The 21,041-nt window shown below is 42.7% G+C and overlaps 1 protein-coding gene across 1 annotated transcript in view; it reads left to right on the plus strand.

Moving 5' to 3' along the window:
• gpc4 (glypican 4) overlaps window positions 1-21,041 on the plus strand; it is a 170,935-nt gene that overhangs the window by 43,927 nt on the left and 105,967 nt on the right. The window contains exon 3 of the mRNA XM_073057738.1: window positions 2,013-2,404. Within this exon, the coding sequence (XP_072913839.1) occupies window positions 2,013-2,404 (392 nt within the window). The remainder of the gene's footprint in view (window positions 1-2,012; window positions 2,405-21,041) is intronic.

Raw genomic sequence — 21,041 nt, forward strand, 5'->3', positions numbered from 1 at the left:
ACAGATATTCCCTGAATGTTTGCCACATTTCTTCCATACTTTTCCTTGAGAACATCTGTTTCCACTTTAAACTTCCATTTTCCTGCCTGATAGCCTCATAATTCCTCTTACTCCAATTAAACGCTTTTCTGTTCCTATCTCTCTCTAATGCTATCGTAAAGGAGATAGAATTATGATCACCATCTCCAAAATGTTCTCCCACTGAGAGATCACTGACACCTGACTAGGTTCATTTCCCAATACCATATCAAGTACAGCCTCTCCTGTTGTAGGCTTATCTACATATTGTGTCAAGAAACCTTCCTGAACACACTTAACAAACTCCACCCCATCAAAACCCCTCGCTCTAGGGAGATGCTAATCTATATTTGGGAAATTAAAATTGTCCATCACGACAGCTCTGTTATTATTACACCTTTCCAGGATCTGTTTCCCTATCTGCTCCTTGATATCCCTGTTACTATTGGGCGGCTTATAAAAAACACCATTAAAGTTATTGACCCCTTCCTGTTCCTAATCTCCACCCACAGAGAGTCCATAGACAATCCCTCCATGACGTTCACCTTTTCTGCAGCCGTGACACTATCTCTGAACAACAATGCCACGTCCCCACCTCTTTTGCCTCCCTCCCTGTCCTTTCTGATACATCTAAAACCCAGCACTTGAAGTAACCATTCCTGTCCCTGAGCCATCCAGGTCTCTGTAATGGCCACCACATCATATCTCCAAGTACTGATCCACGCTCTAAGCTCATCTGCTTTTTTCACAACACTCCTTGCATTAAAATAGACACATCTTAAACCTTCGGTCTTAGCGCATCCCTTCTCGATCACCTGCCTATTCTCCCTCACACCCTGTCTCCTATCTTTCTCTATTTGAAAGCCAGTCGCCTCTTCCCCAGTCTCTTCAGTTTGGCACCTGACAACATTTCTATCACATACAAACCTTTGATTTCTGTCCACACAAGCAGTCCTCGCATGACCTTTATCCTCCTCCACCTCACCATCTGCTCTTAACACTCTGGTTCTCCTCCCCCTGCAAATCTAGTTTAAACCCCCTGGAGCAGCACTTGCTAATCTACCCGCAAGGATGTTAGTCCCCTTCCAGTTCATGTGCAACCTGACCCACCTTCCCTGGAGCAACAAGGAGCAAGAAATTGGTCGCTGGAGGAACTCAACTTATTGAGCAGTAGCTCTGGAGGGAAATGGACATTTAGTCTGCACAGGTGCTGCCTGACACTCTTGAGTTCCTCCATCTTCTTGTTCATTACTCCAGACTCTAGCACCTAGAGTCCTTTTTCTGTGTGAAGGTAGTTAGTGGTGATTGGGATAGGTTTGTGCCACTGAAAACCAGGAAAGGACAGCCCGATTAAGGAACTATGCCTGTGCATTTAGTCAAAAGGAACAAGAAAGAATATTTAAGGGTTAAGAAGCAAAAATCAAGCAGGTCTCTTGAGAACTCTAAGGCAGCCAGGGAGGGACTGAAGAGCTAACGTTGGATTAAGTGGGTGGGGGGGGGGGGGAAAATCACAATGTGTATGTGAAGAACAAGACGATGACTAGCTGAGGGCAGGACTGTTCAGGGATAAAGGGGGAAATGTGCCTGGAAGAAGAGGCGGTAAGGGAATTTGTAATAGTTTAATTCCCCAATATACATCACTATACACTTGTCTAAGTTAAATTTCATCTGCCACTTTTCTCTCACTTTCCCAGTTGAGTCACATGCTGATGTTGATTTGAACAACCTGTTCACTATGACACCATTTTTGATGTCTTCAATAAATTTACTGATCACTCCAATCTGATGAGAAATCAGCTAACACTATAACAAGTGAGAACAAATGCAGGGAGCATGTGTGTGATTGCTCGCAAATTCTGACAGGTCCTAAAGACCTACTTGACTGTTTAATCTGCCAGGTATGTCTCATTATCATCTTAATGTTAATTAATGCTTGAGATCTGTTCACTTTAATCAGTTGTCACCTAATAATAGATGCTAATTTATTTCCACAGAATTTTTCAAGGAGTTATTGGATAATGCTGAGAAATCCTTGAATGATATGTTTGTACGTACTTACGGCCAGGTTTATAAGAAAAACTCTGACGTGTTCCAGGATCTGTTTAAGGAGCTGAAGAAGTACTATCTGGCTGGAAATCTAAACCTGGAAGACATGTTGAATGATTTTTGGGCTCGTCTCCTAGAGCGGATGTTTCAGTTGATGAATCCTCAGTACCATTTCACAGAAGAGTACTTGGATTGTATTAGTAGATATACAGAACAGCTGAAGCCATTTGGAGATGTGCCCCGCAAACTGAAGCTTCAAGTGACCAGGGCATTTATTGCTGCTCGAACATTTGCACAAGGCCTTCGAGTTGCAAGAGATGTAGTGAGCAAAGTATCCATAGTAAGTAAATTGTTCCTTTTATCATTACAAATGTTGTTACTTTAGTATTTACGAAATACTAGATGCGGAACAGAGGGATCTAGGAATACAGATACAAAATTCCCTAAGAGTGGCGTCACAGGTAGATAGGGTGGTAAAGAGAGCTTTTGGTACATTGGCCTTTATAAATCAAAGTATTGAGTATAAGAGTTGGAATGTTATGGTGAGGTTGTATAAGGCATTGGTGAGGCCAAATTTGGAGTATTGTGTGCAGTTTTGTTCACCGAATTACAGAAAGGATATTAATAAGGTTGAAGGAGTGCAGAGGTTTACGAGGATGTTGCCAGGACTTAAGAAACTGAGTTACAGAGAAAGGTTGAATAGGTTAGGACTTTATTCCCTGGAGTGTAGAATAATGAGGGGAGATTTGATAGAGGTATATAAAATTATGAAGGGTATAGATAGAGTGAATGTAAGCAGGCTTTTTCCACTGAGGCTAGGGGAGGGAAAAAAACAGAGGACATGGGTTAAGGGTGAAGGGGGAAAAGTTTAAAGGGAACATTGGGGGGGGCTTCTTCACACAGAGAGTGGTGGGAGTGTGGAATGAGCTGCCAGATAAAGTAGTAAATGTGGGCTCACTTTTAACATTTAAGAAAAATTTGATGAGAGGTCTATGGAAGGATATGGTCCAGGTGCAGGTCAGTGGGACTAGGCAGAAAAATGGTTCGGCGCAGCCAAGAAGGGCCAAAAGGCCTGTTTCTGTGCTGTAATGTTCTATGGAAATAAAATCACATCCAGCCATTGATATTTATCATTTTATGAATGAATTGTGCTCTGGCTCTTCCCAGGGACAGGTGAATTTTCCAGAAAACTCTCTGCAAGTTTTCAACTTTTCAGACCATTATAATTTGACAGTTCAGTAATTCATGCTGTTGTTTTTGCATTGCTTCCCATTATAGTATGAAAGTTATGGTCGTAATACCAACCAGGCACATTGGTGAAATATTGTAGAGTTGTGGCTAAAATAGCTGTTTTTTTGGCAGACTAAACCTTTGGGGATCTTTTCGAGAAATGAGATAAGACACAAATAGTCCGTTCTTCCATCATGCCTGCCCCCTTGTATTCTAGAGCAATCCATACTTAACCAGTCATCATCAGCTTTGAATATTGTACATTGATAAATCTCAAACATACCATGAGCTATTATTTTTATTTGTATAGCTGAATATTTTTGTGCACATCTATTTTTGAATGAATGTACATTCTGTTATAGACTATGCTGCCTTACTACATTATCTATTTGTCCCGCTCAAAAGAATACATCAGCAAAGAGATAATTATGGTACTTAATTGTGAGGGTACAAGGTACTGCAGTTGGTAATGTCCAGAACAAAAAGTACTCGAGGAACTCAGTTGGTGAAGGTAATTATGAAGGTACAAGAAACTGCAAATGGTAAAATCTGGAGCAAGATGGAGCAGAGTACTCGAGGAACTCAGTTGAAGCTGCTTTTTTGTAGCAGAATGTGTAGTTCACGTTTTGGATTGAGATCACTCATCAGGACTGAAGATGATGAACCATCCATTTCTCATCACAGTGATGACATTAACTCAGCCTTTCTCTCTCTCTCTGCAGATGTTATCTAGTCTGCTTAGTTATGCAGCATTCTCTTCAACATAGACCACAACTAGTGTGTCCTGCCTCATGGATTTCATTTCTTTTCTTTCTCTACATAATTGTTATTCATTCTTCCTTGTTTACACTCCTACACCCAGATCAGTTATGATAAACACTCACTGGGCACTAACAATTAGTACAGTTGATGCTGAAATTGCGGCAGTTCAAGCAATGGAAATTTGCCCTTATGGAATTCACAAATAACTGCCAAAAAAAAATTTGAGGTGCAGAATACAAATTAGCTCTTATAAAAACAACTAAAGGAATGCAGAATTTACTCACATCTTTTGCCACGGGGATTGTTTGCATCTCTAACTCTTATGATTTTTATTTCAGTTCTCCTGCATCTGTACTATTTTACTTTTCAGTGTAGCTAGTGTTCAAGTTCAAGTTTAATTGTCATTCAACCATACATGAATACGCCGAATGAAAGAGCATAGGTCTGGGGCCAAGGTGCAAAACACAGTCATACACAGTACATGGCACATATCGCACATATAACAAGTAAACATACGGTCACACAAAAAAAGTTTCTGATTGTTATGTCCTGTAAATTGGTGCATGGGTGTTGTCAGCAAGAACAATCACTTCTCAGCAGTGTGCAAATGAACATATGCACACAATCCGACTTGTCTTTCAACATGAGAACACGGCAGGGCAACACCAGTGGGGTGGGCAACCCTCCCAGTTCAGCATGACACTGTGCCACACTGCTTCAGGCATTTCCCCTCCTGGACTGCTGCAGCAGGCAAGTCTGAGGCATAAGGCCTAGTCCTCACTACAGTTGAGACAACGCAGCTTCCCAGCCACCAGTCTTACCAATATATCAGTGAACTGGACTTGCAGTATTTTATATTACCAGTGTTCAACATAGTTTTGCGATCCCAAGGAAACATCCAAGGCAATCACTCGCTATTAGAAACTCACACAACGACCCTGACACCTCTCTGAAGCAAGCAACAACACAGTCTGCACCAACTCCACCTCCTCTGCCAACGAGCAATTTGCTGCTGGGGTAGACCTGCATAACCTGAAGTTCTTAATGTCCAGCGTTGCCTTGCAATCCTAAAATAGACAAAAAAAACACCTTTGGTTCAATATTTATAGAAGTTAGAATTAATCAGGCCACCAGATAAAATTTTAAAAACCATGTGTCTGAAGTCTTTGCCTCTCTGCTCTACTATGAATTTGGAAATGTAATACATTTTCAGGATAAATTCCACTCCCCACCCCCCCAGTCACAGATACTGCTCGATGCACTGTGTTCCTCTAGAGGATTGTTTGTGGTTTCAGATTCCAGCATCTGCCCTTTCTTGCTTCTTTGTGGTCTGTACTCACCCCACTTGTTCCGTGACTTATAATACTTTAGCAATTCAGTGCTCAGTCTGATGCTTGTTAAATATCGAGAGTCCACCACCTTCTGATGTAGTATGTTCTAAACTCTAACCACCCTCATCTCCTTTAACACAACCTATCCTCAAAACAGAAACATTTCATCCCTGGCAACATCCTTGTGAATCCCCTGTACAGCCTCTCCAGAGAAATCACGTGTTTTTAATACCTTGACTCACACTACACACAATATTGCCAGTGTGGCCTGACAATACTGGTATATTATGATGGTGCATATTTGGCACAGGTGCACCACAAGCCTATGTACTTAGCCCCTCTGCTCTACTCACTTTTTCTTTATGATTGAGACTAAGCACAGCTCCATTGCCATACTTACGTTTGCTGTTGTTAGCCAAGTCAAAGGTGGTGACAAATTGGCATATAGAAGGGAGATAAAAGTCTGGTTGAATGGTGCCTGTTGTGATGGAAAATAACTGGTTCTTTGAGTCTCAACAATAGAGGCCTGGACACACACAGTTTTAATAATAAGGAATTTATTTACAAGGGGAAGTCGGGTCAACACAAGCAACTACAATACACAGGAAGCGGTGTGGGGACAGGGTACGGTTACACAAACAAAGAACAAGGGAAAAGCACTACAACAGCTATCCCCCTTGACCTTGGATAGCTGCGGCTCCCTTACCAGGACAAACGATAGACCTTCCCAAGCATAAATCAATGCACTTACCTCCAATGTGATGGTCTGTAAGAGAGGGCTAGCCAAGGGCAAGTCTCACCTTTTAAAGCATGGGGCTGGGCGAGATAATCCAATTAAGGTGATCAATAATTTAAGTGTGCATTGATTAGTTGGGAGGGACCAAATGTTGATTGGCATGTGGTGTGTCCTCCGACCAGCCAGGTGGCAGTGCATCTGTCACGTGGCCGGTATCTCTGGATACAGTGCCACAACAACAACAGTCGCTCAATGTTGGCAAGACCAAGGAGATGAACCATTAGGACCCTGGTCAGACCCCACTTGGAGAACTGTGCTCAGTTCTACTACAGGAAGGATGTGGAAACTACAGAAAGGGTGCAGAGGAGATTTACAAGGATGATGCCTGGATTGGGGAGCACGCCTTACGAGAATAGGTTGAGTGAACTCAGCCTTTTCTCCTTGAAGCGATGGAGGATGAGGTGACCTGATAGAGTTGTAGAAGATGATGAGAAGCATTGATCATGTGGATAGTCAGAGGCTTTTTTCCAGGGCTGAAATGGCTAGCACGAGAGGGCACAGTTTTAAGGTGCTTGGAAGTAGGTACAGAGGAGATGTCAAGGGCAAGTTTTTTATGCAGAGAGTGGTGAGTGCATGGAATGGGCTGCCAGCAACGGGGGTGGAGGCGGATACGATAGGCTCTTTTAAGAGATTCCTGTATAGGTACATGGGGCTTCGAAAAATAGAGGGCTGTGTGTAACCCTAGGTAATCTCTAAAGTAAGTACAAGTCAAGGCGAGGTAGGTTGCCTTTGTAGAATACAGACAGGAAGTATGTGTGTGAGGCCAGTGTTCTGTGTCAGATGTGGGAAATCCGGGAGACTACCAGATGGCCACATCTGCGCTAGTTGCATCGAGCTACAGCTCCTTAGGGACTGTGTTAGGGAACTGGAGATGCAGCTCGATGATATTCGTCTGGTCAGGGAGAATGAGGAGGTGATAGATAGGAGCTATAGGCAGGTAGTCACACCGGGGTCTGGGGAGACAGATAAATGGGTAACAGTCAGGAGAGGGAAGGGCAGAAGTCAGATGCTAGTGAGTACCCCTAGTGAGTTAGGAAGGAGGTGGAGAAGCAAGACCACAAAGGTAATAATCTCGGGATTACTGCCTGTGCCACGTGACAGTGAGTATAGGAATAGAGTGATGTGGAGGATAAATGCGTGACTGAGGGATTGGAGCAGGAGGCAGGGTTTCAGATTTCTGGATCATTGGGATCTCTTTTGGGGCAGGAGTAACTTGTACAAAAAGGACAGGTTGCACTTGAATCCCAGGGGACCAATATTCTGGTGGAGAGGTTTGCTAAGGCTATTGGGGAGAGTTAAAACTAGGATTGCTGGGGGGTGGGAACCAAACTGAAGAGACAGAGGAAGAGGCGTTTGGATCACAAATAGAGAAAGCTTGGAGACATTGCAAGAGGGTGGATAGGCAGGTGATAGAGAAAGGACATGCTCAGACCAATGGTTAGAGATGTGTCTATTTTAATGCAAGTAGTATTATGAACAAAGCGGATGACTTAGAACGTGGATCAGTACTTGGAGCTATGATGTTGCAGCCATTACAGAGACTTGGATGGCTCAGTGGCAGGAATGGTTACTTTGAGTACCAGGCTTTAGATGTTTCAGAAAGGACAGGGAAGGAGGCAAAAGAGGTGGGGGCATGGCACTGTTGACTAGGGATACAGTTGGCCCTCCTTATCTGCGGGAGGTTGGTTCCAAGACCCCCTGCGGATACCAAAAATCATGGATGCTCAAGTCCCTTATTTAACCTGGCTCAGTGCGGTGGTCTTTAGGACATAGCTGAACACCAGACTTTATTTAACATGCTCAGTGTGGTGGACATTAGGACCTGGCGGTGCAGCTCTGAATCTGCAGTGTTTCTGTTCACAAAAATAATCATGATCACGATTGAAAATAAGGTGGAAGTAATAAAGCAATTGAAACGCCATCGGTCATTGGAAAAGCATCAGGCTACAGTAGGTCAACGATCAGAACAATTTTAATGGAGCATGTGAAAGGCCCTGCCCCGATGAAAGCTACAATTATTACTAAGCAACGCAGTGGTTTAATTATTGAAATATGTATGTTTCTTAAGTGTTTTATATGCATAGAAAGGTAAAATATGTACTATATACTAAGAAAAATGTTTGACTAACTGACGCTAAATAATACTGGGTGTACCTGTTCTGACTTAAGATCCGACCTAAAGACCGGCTCAGGAACGGAACTCGTTCATAACCCGGGGACTGCCTGTACTTTTAAGTCATTTCCAGATAACTTATAATACCTAATACAACAAAAAATGCTATGTAAATAGTTGTTATACTGTATTGTTTAGGGAATAATGACAAGAAAAAATAGTCTGTACATGCTCAAATAAATGAGTGCTGGAGAGAGAACTTCCTGGTTTTCCCGATCCGCGGTTGGTTGAATCTGCACATGCAGATTCCGTGGATAAGGAGGGCCAACTGTAGTGTCAAGGCTACAGAAAAGGAGGAAGACATGGAGGATTGTCTACGGAGTCTCTGTGGGTGGAAGTTAGGAACAGGAAGGGGTCAATAACTCTATTGGATGTTTTTTATAGATCTCCCAATAGTAACGGACATTGAGGAGCAGATAGGGAAACAGATCCTGGAAAGGTGTAATAATAACAGAGTTGTCGTGATGGGGTATTTTAATTTCCCAAGTATCGATTGGCATGTCCCTAGAGCAAGGGGTTTAGATGGGGTGGAGTTTGTTGGGTGTGTTCAGGAAGGTTGCTTGACACAATATGTAGGTAAGCCTACAAGAGGAGAGGCTGTACTTGATTTGGTATTGGAATTGAACCTGGTCAGGTATCAGATATCACAGTGGGAGAGCATTTTGGAGATGGTGAACATAATTCTATCTCCTTTACAATAGCATTGGAGAGAGATAGGAACAGACAAGTTAGAGAAACGTTTAATCGGAGTAAGGGGAATTATGAGGCTCTCAGGCAGGAACTTGGAAGCTTGAATTGGGAACAGATATTCTCAGGGAAAGGTACGGAAGGTACAACAGAATGCAATGTTTGAAAGACAATTTAAGCACTAGGCCATATTGAAAAAGTCAGGGAGTCGGCATCTGAGGCAAGGGACAAGTTATTTTAAGTTGCTGCTCAGTGACGTTAATTCAGCTGTGCACTGAACTATGGGTCTCAGACTCTCTTTGTGGATGTTAAATGTTTGTGTTTGTTTTTGCGTGATTTGTTTATTCTGCATGTTTTGTGTTTGATGGTCTGTTTGAATGGGTTCTTTTGAGTTTGTTTGTTTTGTGGTTGCCTGTAAGGAGATGAATCTCAAGATTCTGTAATGTAGGCACACTTTGATAAATGTACTTTGAACTTTGCTTCAAATCAGACTCCATCATTCCCATGCCAAAGAACTCTACATCTTCAAAACTGAATGACTGCTGCCTAATAGCACTGACATTGATCACACTAATCATCATGAAGTGCTTTGAGTGGTTGGCAATAGCACATATAAAACTCCATTCCTACCACACAGAACACTTAGCAAATTACTTACTGATAGAACTGCTCTATAACAGATGCCATAGCATCTGCCATGCACCTGGCCCTGACACACCTCGAATCCTTATGTCAGAATGCTGTTTCTGGATTTCAGTTCAGCATTCAACACTATTGCCCCACAGTGCTTGGTAAACAAACTTGCTCCTCAGTATTTGATTGGGAGAAGTGCACAGATGCAGTAGCTTGTCATTACACAAGGCCGTTGTGAAGGTTCCAGGATAAAAGGGAGACACTGCCTATTGGAGCGGTCATCGAAGGAGCTATTGTCAGAGTAGCGTCAGTCAGAGTGGTAGGGCTTTGGCTCACCGGGGCTTCGGCAAGGATGGGCCTAGGCGAGGCAAGGAGGTAAGTTACTTCCATATCTCTTTTTTCCTTTAACATAAGAATATTGGGTATGACTGCAAGACTAGTTTTCTGCTCTGGGTGTCATGTGTGATATCCGGGAGACTTCCAGCCTCTCTGATGGCCACATCTGCGCCAGGTACATCAAGTTGCAGCTTATTAGAGACCAAGTTAGACAACTGGAGTTGCAGCTTGATGACCTTCTGCTTGTTAGGGAAAGTGAGGAGGTGGTTGATGGGAGCTACAGGCAAGTAGTCACACCGGGGCCTCAGGAGACAGATAAGTGGGTGACCGTCAGGAGAGGGAAGGGAGAGCGTCAGGTTGTGGAGAGCACTCTTGTGGCCACCCCCTTACCAGTAGGTACTCCATTTTGAGTACTGTTTGGGGGATGACCTACCTGGGGGAGGCAACAGTAGGCATGCCTCTGGCACTGGGACTGGCCCTGTGGCTCAAAAGAGTAGGGAAAAGTGACAATGGCAGTAGTAATAGGGGATTCTATAGCTGAGGGACAGATACGCGATTCTGTGGGCGCGATAAAGTAAAACAGATGGTAGTTTGCCTCCCAGACACGAGGGTTCATGATGTTTCTGAATGTGTCCACAGTATCCTGAAATGGGAGGGTGAGGAGCCAGAGGTCATGGTGCATATTGGAACCAATGAAGTTGGTAGAAATAGGGAGAAGGTCCTAAAAGCAGAATACAGAGAGTGAAGGAGGAAGCTGAGAAGCAGGACCTCAAGGGTAGTAATCTCGGGATTACTGCCTGTGCCACACCACAGTGAGAATTGGAATAGAATGAGGTTGAGGATAAATGCATGGCTGAAGGATTGGAGCGGGGGCAGGGATTCAGATTTCTGGATCATTGGGACCCCTTCTGGGTTGCACTTGAATCTGAGGGGGACCAATATCCTGGCGGGGAGGTTTGCTAATGCTATTGGGGAAGGTTTAAATTAGATTTGCAGAGGGTAGGAACCTAAGTGAAGAGACAGAAGATGGTCAGGTTGGAGCACAAGTAGAGACAGCTTGTAGGGTGTTTGTGAGAAAGGATAGGAAGATGTTAGAGCAAAGATACACACAGTCTGATGGCTTGAGATGTGTCTATTTTAATACAAGGAGTATCACAAACAAGGCGGATGAACTTAGAGCGTAGATCAATACGTGGAACTATGACATTGTGGCCATTACAGAGACTTGGATGTCTGAGGAACAGCAATGGCTGCTGAATGTGCCGGGCTTTAGACGTTTCAAAAAGAACAGAGAAGGATGTAAAAGGTGGGGAGGGGGGGGGTAGAGTGAGTGGCATTGCTAATTGAGGATAGTGTCACAGCTGCAGAAAAGGAGGAAGTCATGGAGGGATGGTCTACTGAGTCTCCGTGGGTGGAAGTCAGAAACGTGAAAGGTACAGTAACTCTATTGGGTTTTTTTTATAGACCCCCCCCCCAGTAGTAACAGGGATATCAAGGAGCAGATGGCAAGGCAGATTCTGGAACAGTGCAATAATAATAGGGTTGTCGTGATGGGTGATTTTAACTTTCTGAATATTGACTGGCATCTCCTTAGAGCAAGGGGGTTAGATGGGGGCAGAGTTTGTTAGGTGTGTTCAGGAAGGTTTTCTGACGCAATATGTTCATAAGCCAACTAGAGGAGAGGCTGTACTTGATCTATTATTGGGAAATGAACCTGGTCAGGTGTCAGATCTCTCAGTGGGAGAGCATTTTGGATGTAGTGACCACAACTCTATCTCCCTCACCATACTGCTGGAGAGAGATTGGAGCAGACAATATGGGAAAACATTTCATTGGAGTAGGGGAAAACATCATGCTATTAGGCAGGAACTTGGGAGCATAAATTAGGAGCAGAGCTTCTCGGGGAAATGCATGGCAGAAATACGGCAGATATTCAAGGAACATTTGCATGGCGTTCTGCATAGGTATGTTCCATTGATGTAGGGTAAGGATGGTAGGGTAAAAGAACTTTGGTGTACAAAGGATGTGGAAAATTTAGTTAAGAATAAAAGAAAAGCTTACAAAAGGTTCAAGAAACTAGGTACTGATAGAGTTCCAGAAAATTACAAGGCTGCCAAGAAGAAGCAGCTCAAGAATGGAATTAGGATAATCAGAAGGGGCCATGAGAAGGCCTTGGCAGGCAGGATTAAGGAAAACCCCCAAGGCATTCTACAAGTACATGAAGAGCAAGAGGATAAGATATGAGAGAATAGACCAATCAGCTGCAACAATGGAAACGTGTGTGTTGAGTCAGAGGAGGTAGCGGAGGTACTTAATGAATACTTAGCTTCAGTATTCAGCAGTGGAAAGGAACTTAGCAGTTGTGGGGATGACTTTCAGTGGACTGAAACACTTGAGCATATGAATATTAGCAAAGAGGATGTGCTGGAGCTTTTAAAAAATATTAAGTTAGGTAAGTTGCCAGGACTGGACAAAATATACCCAAGGCTACTGTGGGAAGCAAGGGAGGAGATTGCTGAGCCTCTCGCAATGATCATTGCATCATCAATAGGTACAAGAGAAGTACCAGAGGATTGGAAGGTTGTTTATGTTGTTCCCTTGTTCAAGAAAGGGAGTAAAGATAACCCAGGAAATTATAGACCAGTGAGTCTTACTTCAGTGGTGGGCAAGTTGTTGGGAAAGATCCTGAGAGGCAGGATTTATGAACATTTGGAGAGACATAATCTGATTAGGGATAGTCAACATGGTTTTGTCAAAGGCAGGTCGTGCCTTACGAGCCTGATTGGATTTTTTGGAGATGTGACTGAACACGTTGATGAAGGTAGAGCAGTAGATGTAGTGTAGTAGATTTCAGGAAGGCATTTGACAAGGTACCCCATGCAAGGCTTATTGAAAAAATAAATGGCATGGGATCCAAGGGGACATTGCTTTGTGGATCCAGAACTGGCTTGCCCACAGAAGGCAAAGAGTGTTGTAGACGAGTCATATTCTGCATGGAGGTTGGTGACCGGTGGTGTGCCTCAGGGATCTGTTCTGGGACCCCTACTCTTCGTGATTTTTATAAATGACCTGGATGAGGAAATTGAGGGATGGGTTAGTAAATTTGCAGATGACGCAGAGGTTGGAGATGTTGTGGATAGTGTGGTGAGGCTGTCAGAGGTTACAGCGGGACATTGATAGGATGCAAAACTGGGCTGAGAAGTGGCAGATGGAGTTCAACCCAGATAAGTGTGAGGTGGTTCATTTTAGTAAGTCAAATATGATGCAGAATATAGTATTAATGGTGTTACGTACCCCGTACCTGGGTCACTTACCAGCAAAGATAGAGAGGTCCGTTGAAGTCTGATGGTACTATTTTTAACAGTATTTATTGATAAAAATACACAAAATAATATCAGTGCAAACATACAGATAATATACTTCGTCAATACTAAATCTAAAAGCACGGGTATAATAATAATCAATAAGAAATAGCTCTATCGTTGTCTAGGGGATAATGTATTGTCCGATGGAAATATAAAAGTCACTGTAGTTAATTCAAGCTGCAGCTTTTTGGTTGGAGAGAAAGACGGGTTAAAACTTGCCCATTCCTTTTATGATGTCAATCCTTCGAGAGTCGTTGGGAGTTGATTTCCCCGTTGTTAGCTAAAAACCGTTCTTCCGTGGTAAAGGGCCCACCGATTCTGGGGCAAATGGAAAAGGACGCATGTGGCCTTTCCACCAGTTTTTGCTATTACAGGATCGCTAGCGTTTCTTCTGGTGCGTCTGAGGGGCTGTGCCCACAGACCCTCTTTTATCCTGACTCACAGGGTCTCAGATGTCAATCAGGTTGGGATGATGCAATCCCTCCACCAACCCCCCCTCGGTTCATTGCCTGGGGGCTTCGATGCATCGTACAGTATTCAATACACAATCCCGTCTCCAAGAGACAATAGCCGTTATCCATGGTTCCGCCTTTCGGAGGCCAGGACACATTCCAAACTCTTTGTGGATTCTGCATGTCTTTCTCTCATTTCCTGGGTCTCCTGAACTGACTTAATAGTGATCTTGCGATTCTCAAAAAGGAGGGGGCCACGGACGTAACAATGGTAAGACTCTTAACAGTGTGGAGATCAGTGAGATCTTGTGGTCATTGTCCATAGGACACTCAAAGCTGCTGTGCAGGCATTCATCAACTGTGGGATTGAGATCAAGAACCATGAGGTAATGTTACAGCTATATAAGACCTTGGTCAGACCCCACTTGGAGTACCATGTTCAGTTCTGGTCACCTCATTACAGGAAGGATGTGGATACTATAGAAAGGGTGCAGAGGAGATTTACAAGGATGTTGCCTGGATTGAAGAGTGTGCCCTATGAGAACAGGTTGAGTGAACTTGGCCTTTTCTCCTTGGAGCGATGGAAGTTGTGAGGTGACCTGATAGAGGTGTATAAGATGTTGTGAGTCATTGATGGTGTGGATACTCAGAGGCTTTTTCCCGGTGCAGAAATGGCTAGCACGTGAGGACACAGTTTTAAGGTGCTTGGAAGTGGGTACAGAGGGGATGTCGGGTAAGATTTTCAGATAGAGAGTAGTGAGTGCGTGGAATGGGCTGCCGGCAGCAGTGGTGCAGGCAGATACAATAGGGTCTTTTAAGAGACTCTTAGATAGGTACATGGAGCTTAGAAAAATAGAGGGCTATGCAGTAGGGTAATTTTAGGCAGTTTCAAGAGTAGGTTACATAGCTGGCACAACATTGTGGGCTGATGGGCCTGTAATTTGTGGTAGATTTTTATGTTCCATTTTCAGTCTAAGTCAGGGGTTCCCAACCGGGGGTGCGAGATGAAATTTCAGGGTGTGTGACAAAGAGTGGCTTGTGTCCTTGACTGACGAGTCACGAGTCATCACTCAGCCAGCTGCCAGTGTGCCTTGAGAAGTGGTAGTAACGTTTGTCCCAAGCACTCTCCAGTCTCCCGCTGCCCGAGTCGAGAGAGATGTAAACTCACTCCAGTCTCCCGCTGCTCGAGTCAGCGTTGAGGATTCTCATTAGTGTTACCTGGGAACTTACACCTCAGAGTCGAGGATTCTCATCATTGTTAGCTAGAAGGTTACATCTCAGAGTTAAAAATCATCTCATAATTCCAAAATCTTTATATATCCCGAATCAACCATCAAGTAACGACTTCGCGTTAAAACCAAACCCGCAGACAGTAGGTAAATTATTCAATTATAAAATTTAAAAAAGCCGCATTTTGATAAAAAGCAGCTGAAGTCATTCATTCATATTTGTCTCAATGCATTAAAGAAGTTTTTGAATTTCAAAGGTTTTTTTTCCTCTTAAAAGGTTTTTTTCTTGAATTGTTGATAATTTTGAATTATGTTAGTTGAGGAGGTATCATGGTTAGCACTGAGGATTTTGAATCGTGTGATGGGAGTTCATGTCTCCGGTAATCATCGGAAATAGGTGTGTAAATTCAGTAGAGAGTTGTCTAATATAATAATTCACGTTGCGTCCCCGTAGCATTTTCACCTGACGATTTATCTTGGCTTAACCGCAGATAATATCGTAATATAATATTCGAAAGTGTATTTCTCGTGATACTTTGCTATAGGCGTGTCTGGTTGAATAAAGCGGTCATCCCTGACTTAGTCAGATAGTTTTTCTCATATTAGCTTATATTTTTCCCTTCATCATGTTAAACAGAGGGAAATGGAATGATGACTATGTGTGCTTTGGTTTCACTTGCACAACAGGAAATAATGGCTTGCAAAAAACCCCGGTGCATTCTATGTAGTGTTGTGTTTTCCAACTCAAATCTGAAGCCATCCAAGCTTCAAGAGCACTTCAAGAACAAGCATGGTGGAGCTGATGTTGAAGGACATGATATTGGGTCATTGAAAATCAAAAGAGCTCATTTTGATTCACAAGGAACTCTTCTAAAATTAGGTTCAGTTTCTGTTGAAAAACCACTACTTCTTGCTTCATACCAAGTGGCATATGAAGTGGCCAAATTCAAGAAGCCCCATACAATTGTGGAAGATCTCATCAAGCCATGTGCACTGGAAGTGGCAACAATTATCCTGGGCAAAGAAGCAAGAAAAAAATTTGAACAGGTGCCCCTATCAAATAATGTCCTTCACAACCGAATCAGTGATTAGAGTGAAGGTATTTTGGACCAAGTCATCTCAGATGTCAGAGCTAGTCCTCTTAAAATCTCTATTCAGTTGGATGAGTCAACTGATGTCTCCAGTTGTAGTCAACTCATCACATTAGTGAGGTATGTCAATGATGGTGCTGTGAAGGAAGATTTCCTGTTTTGTAAAGGTCTGAAAACAAACACAGCTGCAAAGTATGTGATGCAGCTGGTGAAAGACGTCTTTGCCAAACATGATTTTGATATCAAAGTCATTGGTTCTGTGTGCACTGATGGGGCACCCTGCAATGCTTGGAAATAAATCTGGCTTTTCTGCATTGATGAAAAAGGAGATTCCAGACTTGCAAGTTACCCATTGTTTTCTTCATCGGCATGCTTTGGCATTAAAAACATTGCCTCCAAATTTGAAGAAAGTCGTTGATACTTGTGTGAAGATCATCAACTGGATTGGGGGCGTGCTTTGGACAATCTGAGAAATGAGCATTCAGTTTTGCTTTTCCACACTTTGTCCGTTGGTTGTCACGAGGACAAGCTTTAACCCACTTCTTTGAACTGCGGGAAGAAATCAAAGTTTTTCTGGAGGAGCGTGAAAGTGATCTGGTTGGGGCAATGGAATCACAGGAATTCGCCCAAATGCTGGCTTACTTAGCTGACCTTTTCACTCGTATGAATGACCTGAGTGTTTCTTTTCAAGGAAAAGGGATAAACATATTGAAGGCTTGTGAAAAGTTGAATGCCTTCAAAGAAAAGTTACTCCTTTGGCGTCGAAGGATGGAAAGAGGCAGTCTCTCAAATTTTCCTTCACTAGAAGAAATGGTTGATGATGCTGGATCCATAACTCCTACTGTGCGTGAAGAAATTGTGGCTCATTTGGAAATGCTGTCAGAATCATTTGATGGATATTTTGCTGCTGGAGACCTGAAGATTTCAGAAGAATGGATCATGAATCCATATTCCTACAATTTGGAGAAAATGTCAGATAATGAAGAGCTGAAGGAAGATCTTATTGATTTGTGGACAAATTGAGCTCTTGAAATGCAATTTGAAAGCAAGACTTTGGAGGAGTTTTGGTGTGCAGCATTGGATATGTTTCCAAGACTTGGTGGAAAAGCACTCTGTGTCCTCACTCCATTTGCAACAACATACTTGTGTGAATCTGGATTCAGTTCTCTTTTGTCAATCAAGACAAAATCTAGAAATCGCCTGAATCCACAGGCAGACCTGCGGATCGCAGTCAGCAAGAAAGTTCCACATTTTGACAAAATCATGAATGAGAAGCAGGAGCAAAGAAGTCATTGAATTTTATGTTCACAATTGGGATTGATTTTACTGTTTACAATTTTTTCTGAATAAATTAGAATCTAATTGCTCAGTTTATATTTGCATTTTATGCACTGAATTAAGCTTTTTTTCTTAAGTTCAATTTGTTCACCCGCAGTGTTGTATGTGGTTCAAAAATTAGAAATTAGACTTCTGCATCTTCAAATGTGATATTACTTTTGTAGGGGGTGTGAACATTAATCAAACATTTCCTAGGGGTGTGGGGCATAGAAAAGGTTGGGAACCACTGGTCTAAATGCATCAATGTGCAACTGGGTGTTGGACTTCCTAAAGAACAGATCTCAGATGGTCTGGCTACACAAGTACTCTTCCCTCCATGTCATCCTAAACATGTGTGGCCCCAGGGCTGTGTGCTGAGCCCACTGATGTACACTCTGCTCACGCATGACTGCACAGCCAAGCACCCAAGCGATCACATTGTCCAGTACACCGATGACATGACAGTGGTAGGGCTCATCAACCACTTTACATCACACCAAAGCAATAGAAATTGCAAGCACTAGAAAGCATCGCTGTTTGGTACGGAAACTGCACTGCAATGGACAGGAAGGCTTTACAACAGGTAGTTAACACAGCCCAGTGCATCACTGGCAACAGCCTCCCTGCCATCAAAGAGATATATAGAGAAAGGTCATGGAAAAGCGTCAGTAACATGAAGGATCCCACCCACCCTGCTCATAGACTGTTTGTCCCACTCCCTTCAGGGAGGAGGCCACGCTAGGACCGCCAGACTCAAAAACAGTTACTTTCCGCAAGCAGTAAAACTGATCAACAGCTTCACTCACTTACTCCACCACTACCTTTTTATTTCCTGTTTATCACCTTATCCACAAGCAATCAATCTATATATATAAAAGCTGTCTTATGTATCTATATTTATTGTGTTTTTAAAAATTATTATTGTTCCTTTTGTGTTTTTTTGTGTGCTGCATTGGAAATGGAGAAACAATTACCGTAGATTCCGGATTTTAAGCCGCTACTTTTTTCCCACATTTTGAACAGCTTTGAACTTTGCGGCCTATAATCCGGAGCGGCTAATGCATGATTTTTTTTCATGCCGCCTCGTAAACATTTTGCCTCATAACAGTAGACCAATAAAATTGATGAGTAGTTCACAGAGGTCCAATGAAATTGTACGATAAATCAAGCGCACTTTCACAATTAAATTATTGTAAATCAGTCATTTGTACTCACCCTCATCAACATGGAAAACACTCGAAGCATTGTGCTGCCTTATGGCATACTTAGTTTATAATATTTTCGCTTAGTAATTCATTTTCTAGTTAAAGTTAGAAGAGTTTTAACTATATTTGTTTTCTGTACTACATCGCGGGATGCTATGACGTCACACCCGGTTTCGCGGTGTCTTGTGGGAAAATGCCGGTTTGCGATAAACGGAAAGGAGGGGGGGAGCGCATTACGCGAGCGGCTTTGGATCTGAGCGAACGCTGCTTTTAAATGCCGTTTGCGATAAACGGAAAGGAGGGGGGGAGCGCATTACGCGAGCGGCTTTGGATCTGAGCGAACGCTGCTTTTAAGTTAAAGGTGATCAATAACTTTTCCTGGTAGGCTGTAGTATATATATTTTTTACCAGTCGTTAGGAGATATTGGAATGTTGTTCAGTAAAGAAGTATACGCAACGTATTTAAAAGTAGCCGCGTTACGGGCACGGTTCGAAAAAAAGCATTTGCAATATGTATTTGTTTTTGTTACCATATGGATTTAATTAAAAGTTAAAAAATCCTCACGTGTAATATCTTTCTGTGTAAATATCTCATATTACAACGTGGGACACCTGCGGCCGAAAATCCGGTGCGGCCTAAAATCCGGTGCGGCCTTTACAATTAAAAAATTGATTTTATTTCTAAAATTAGAGCCAGCGGCTTTTAATCAGGTGCGCTCTGTAGTCCGGAATCTACGGTATTTATTTCTCTTTTACACTTGTGTACAGGAAATAACATTATTTGAATATTGAATTAGGAAATTGAAGGTGGAGAGAGTCAGTAACTTTAAATTCTTTGGTGTTATCATATGAGAGGACCCGTTTTGGGACCAGCATGCAAGTGCCATTACAAAGAAGGCATGGCATCACCTCTATTTTTTTAAGAAGTTTGCACAGATTTGGCATGTCATCTAAGGTTTAACAAACTTCTACAGATGCACTGTGGTGCGTACCCTGACTGATTGCATCACGGCCAGATATTGAAACACTAGGAAAGTCTACAAAAAATCTGGATAATTGCAAATGTCACTCCACTCTTGAATAAGGAAAGAAGGCAAAAGAAAGGAAATTATAGGCCTGTAACGTTCTCGCTCGGGTGTAACGTAACGTCGAGATAAACCGTAGTCAATGAAAACAAGGTCGCAGTAAGATTAACCATTTACTGTTCACTCTTCACATTAACGTATGGTGAAAACTGTTGATAAAACAATACAAGATTGGTACAGTGTTTGTTTCCTTCTAAATATCACATTTACATTGTGAATACTTGCAAAGGTAAAACTACAATAACTACATTACATTAAAGTGCAGCATACAGTCAGAATCTACCTGCTCCATTGACTGCTTTAAATACACTTCAACACAAACTATCCCGACTCTTTAACTAATGAAAACATAAACCTTATCGACCGTCGTTACTTTTAACAGAATCGGCGTTAACATTTTAATTCAACATATCGATTATCTAATGACTTACAGCGTTGCTTTCACTGTGTTTTTGGTGCGTAGAGAACTACTTACTGGCGCTGAACTGCCACATGTGAGCGACCCCCACCCTTGCGTTTATCCCAAACCGGTATTTTCCCACAAGATGCGGCGAAACCGGATGTGACGTCATCGCAGCCGCGATATATTACAGACAAATGAATTTACTTAAACAATCCTAACTTTAACTAAAAAATGCTAACAAATTACTAAGCGAAAATATTATAAACTAAATAACTGCCATAAAGGCAGCACACTCCCCGCTTGACCTTCGTAAGGTCACAATGAACATAATACAAACTTCAGTCTCTAAATCAGTCATTAGGTAGAAGTAGAATGACTTCTGTAACTGGCCTTTGGTAAATTTTCACATCGCCTTGGTCGGTAGTTTTCAACTCGACTTTCCTGACATGTCCATCCCTACTAGGGAATGTGGCAGTGATTCTGGCCATTGGCCAACAGTTGCGGGCGATTTGCTTGTCCCTGAGCAGGACTAAATCTCCAACTTGAAGGTTCCTGCGGGGTTCTGTCCACTTTTGTCTGTGTTGCAACAAAGGTAGATATTCCTGTCTCCAACGAGACCAGAACCGATTTGCCAGGGCCTGGACCTGTCTCCATTGCTTTGTGTCTGAAGACCTTGGTGTCCTCTGTTTTTAAGAAGATGGCGTCTTGAGCCGATGGAGCAAGTTTATTATCATGCTCCGTTTGAGCGAAGACTGACTGACCCAACGTCTCGTCAGTTACTTTGCGCTTGTTAAAGCCTCGTTGTGCTTCCTGGACACACATGGAACTTGTGCGGGGTTGAAGAATCGAATGGCGGCTACTCTCTAGCACATTGGTCTTGAG

The sequence above is a fragment of the Hemitrygon akajei genome, chromosome 10, assembly GCF_048418815.1.
Source record: "Hemitrygon akajei chromosome 10, sHemAka1.3, whole genome shotgun sequence".
NCBI classification, from domain to species: Eukaryota; Metazoa; Chordata; class Chondrichthyes; order Myliobatiformes; family Dasyatidae; genus Hemitrygon; species Hemitrygon akajei.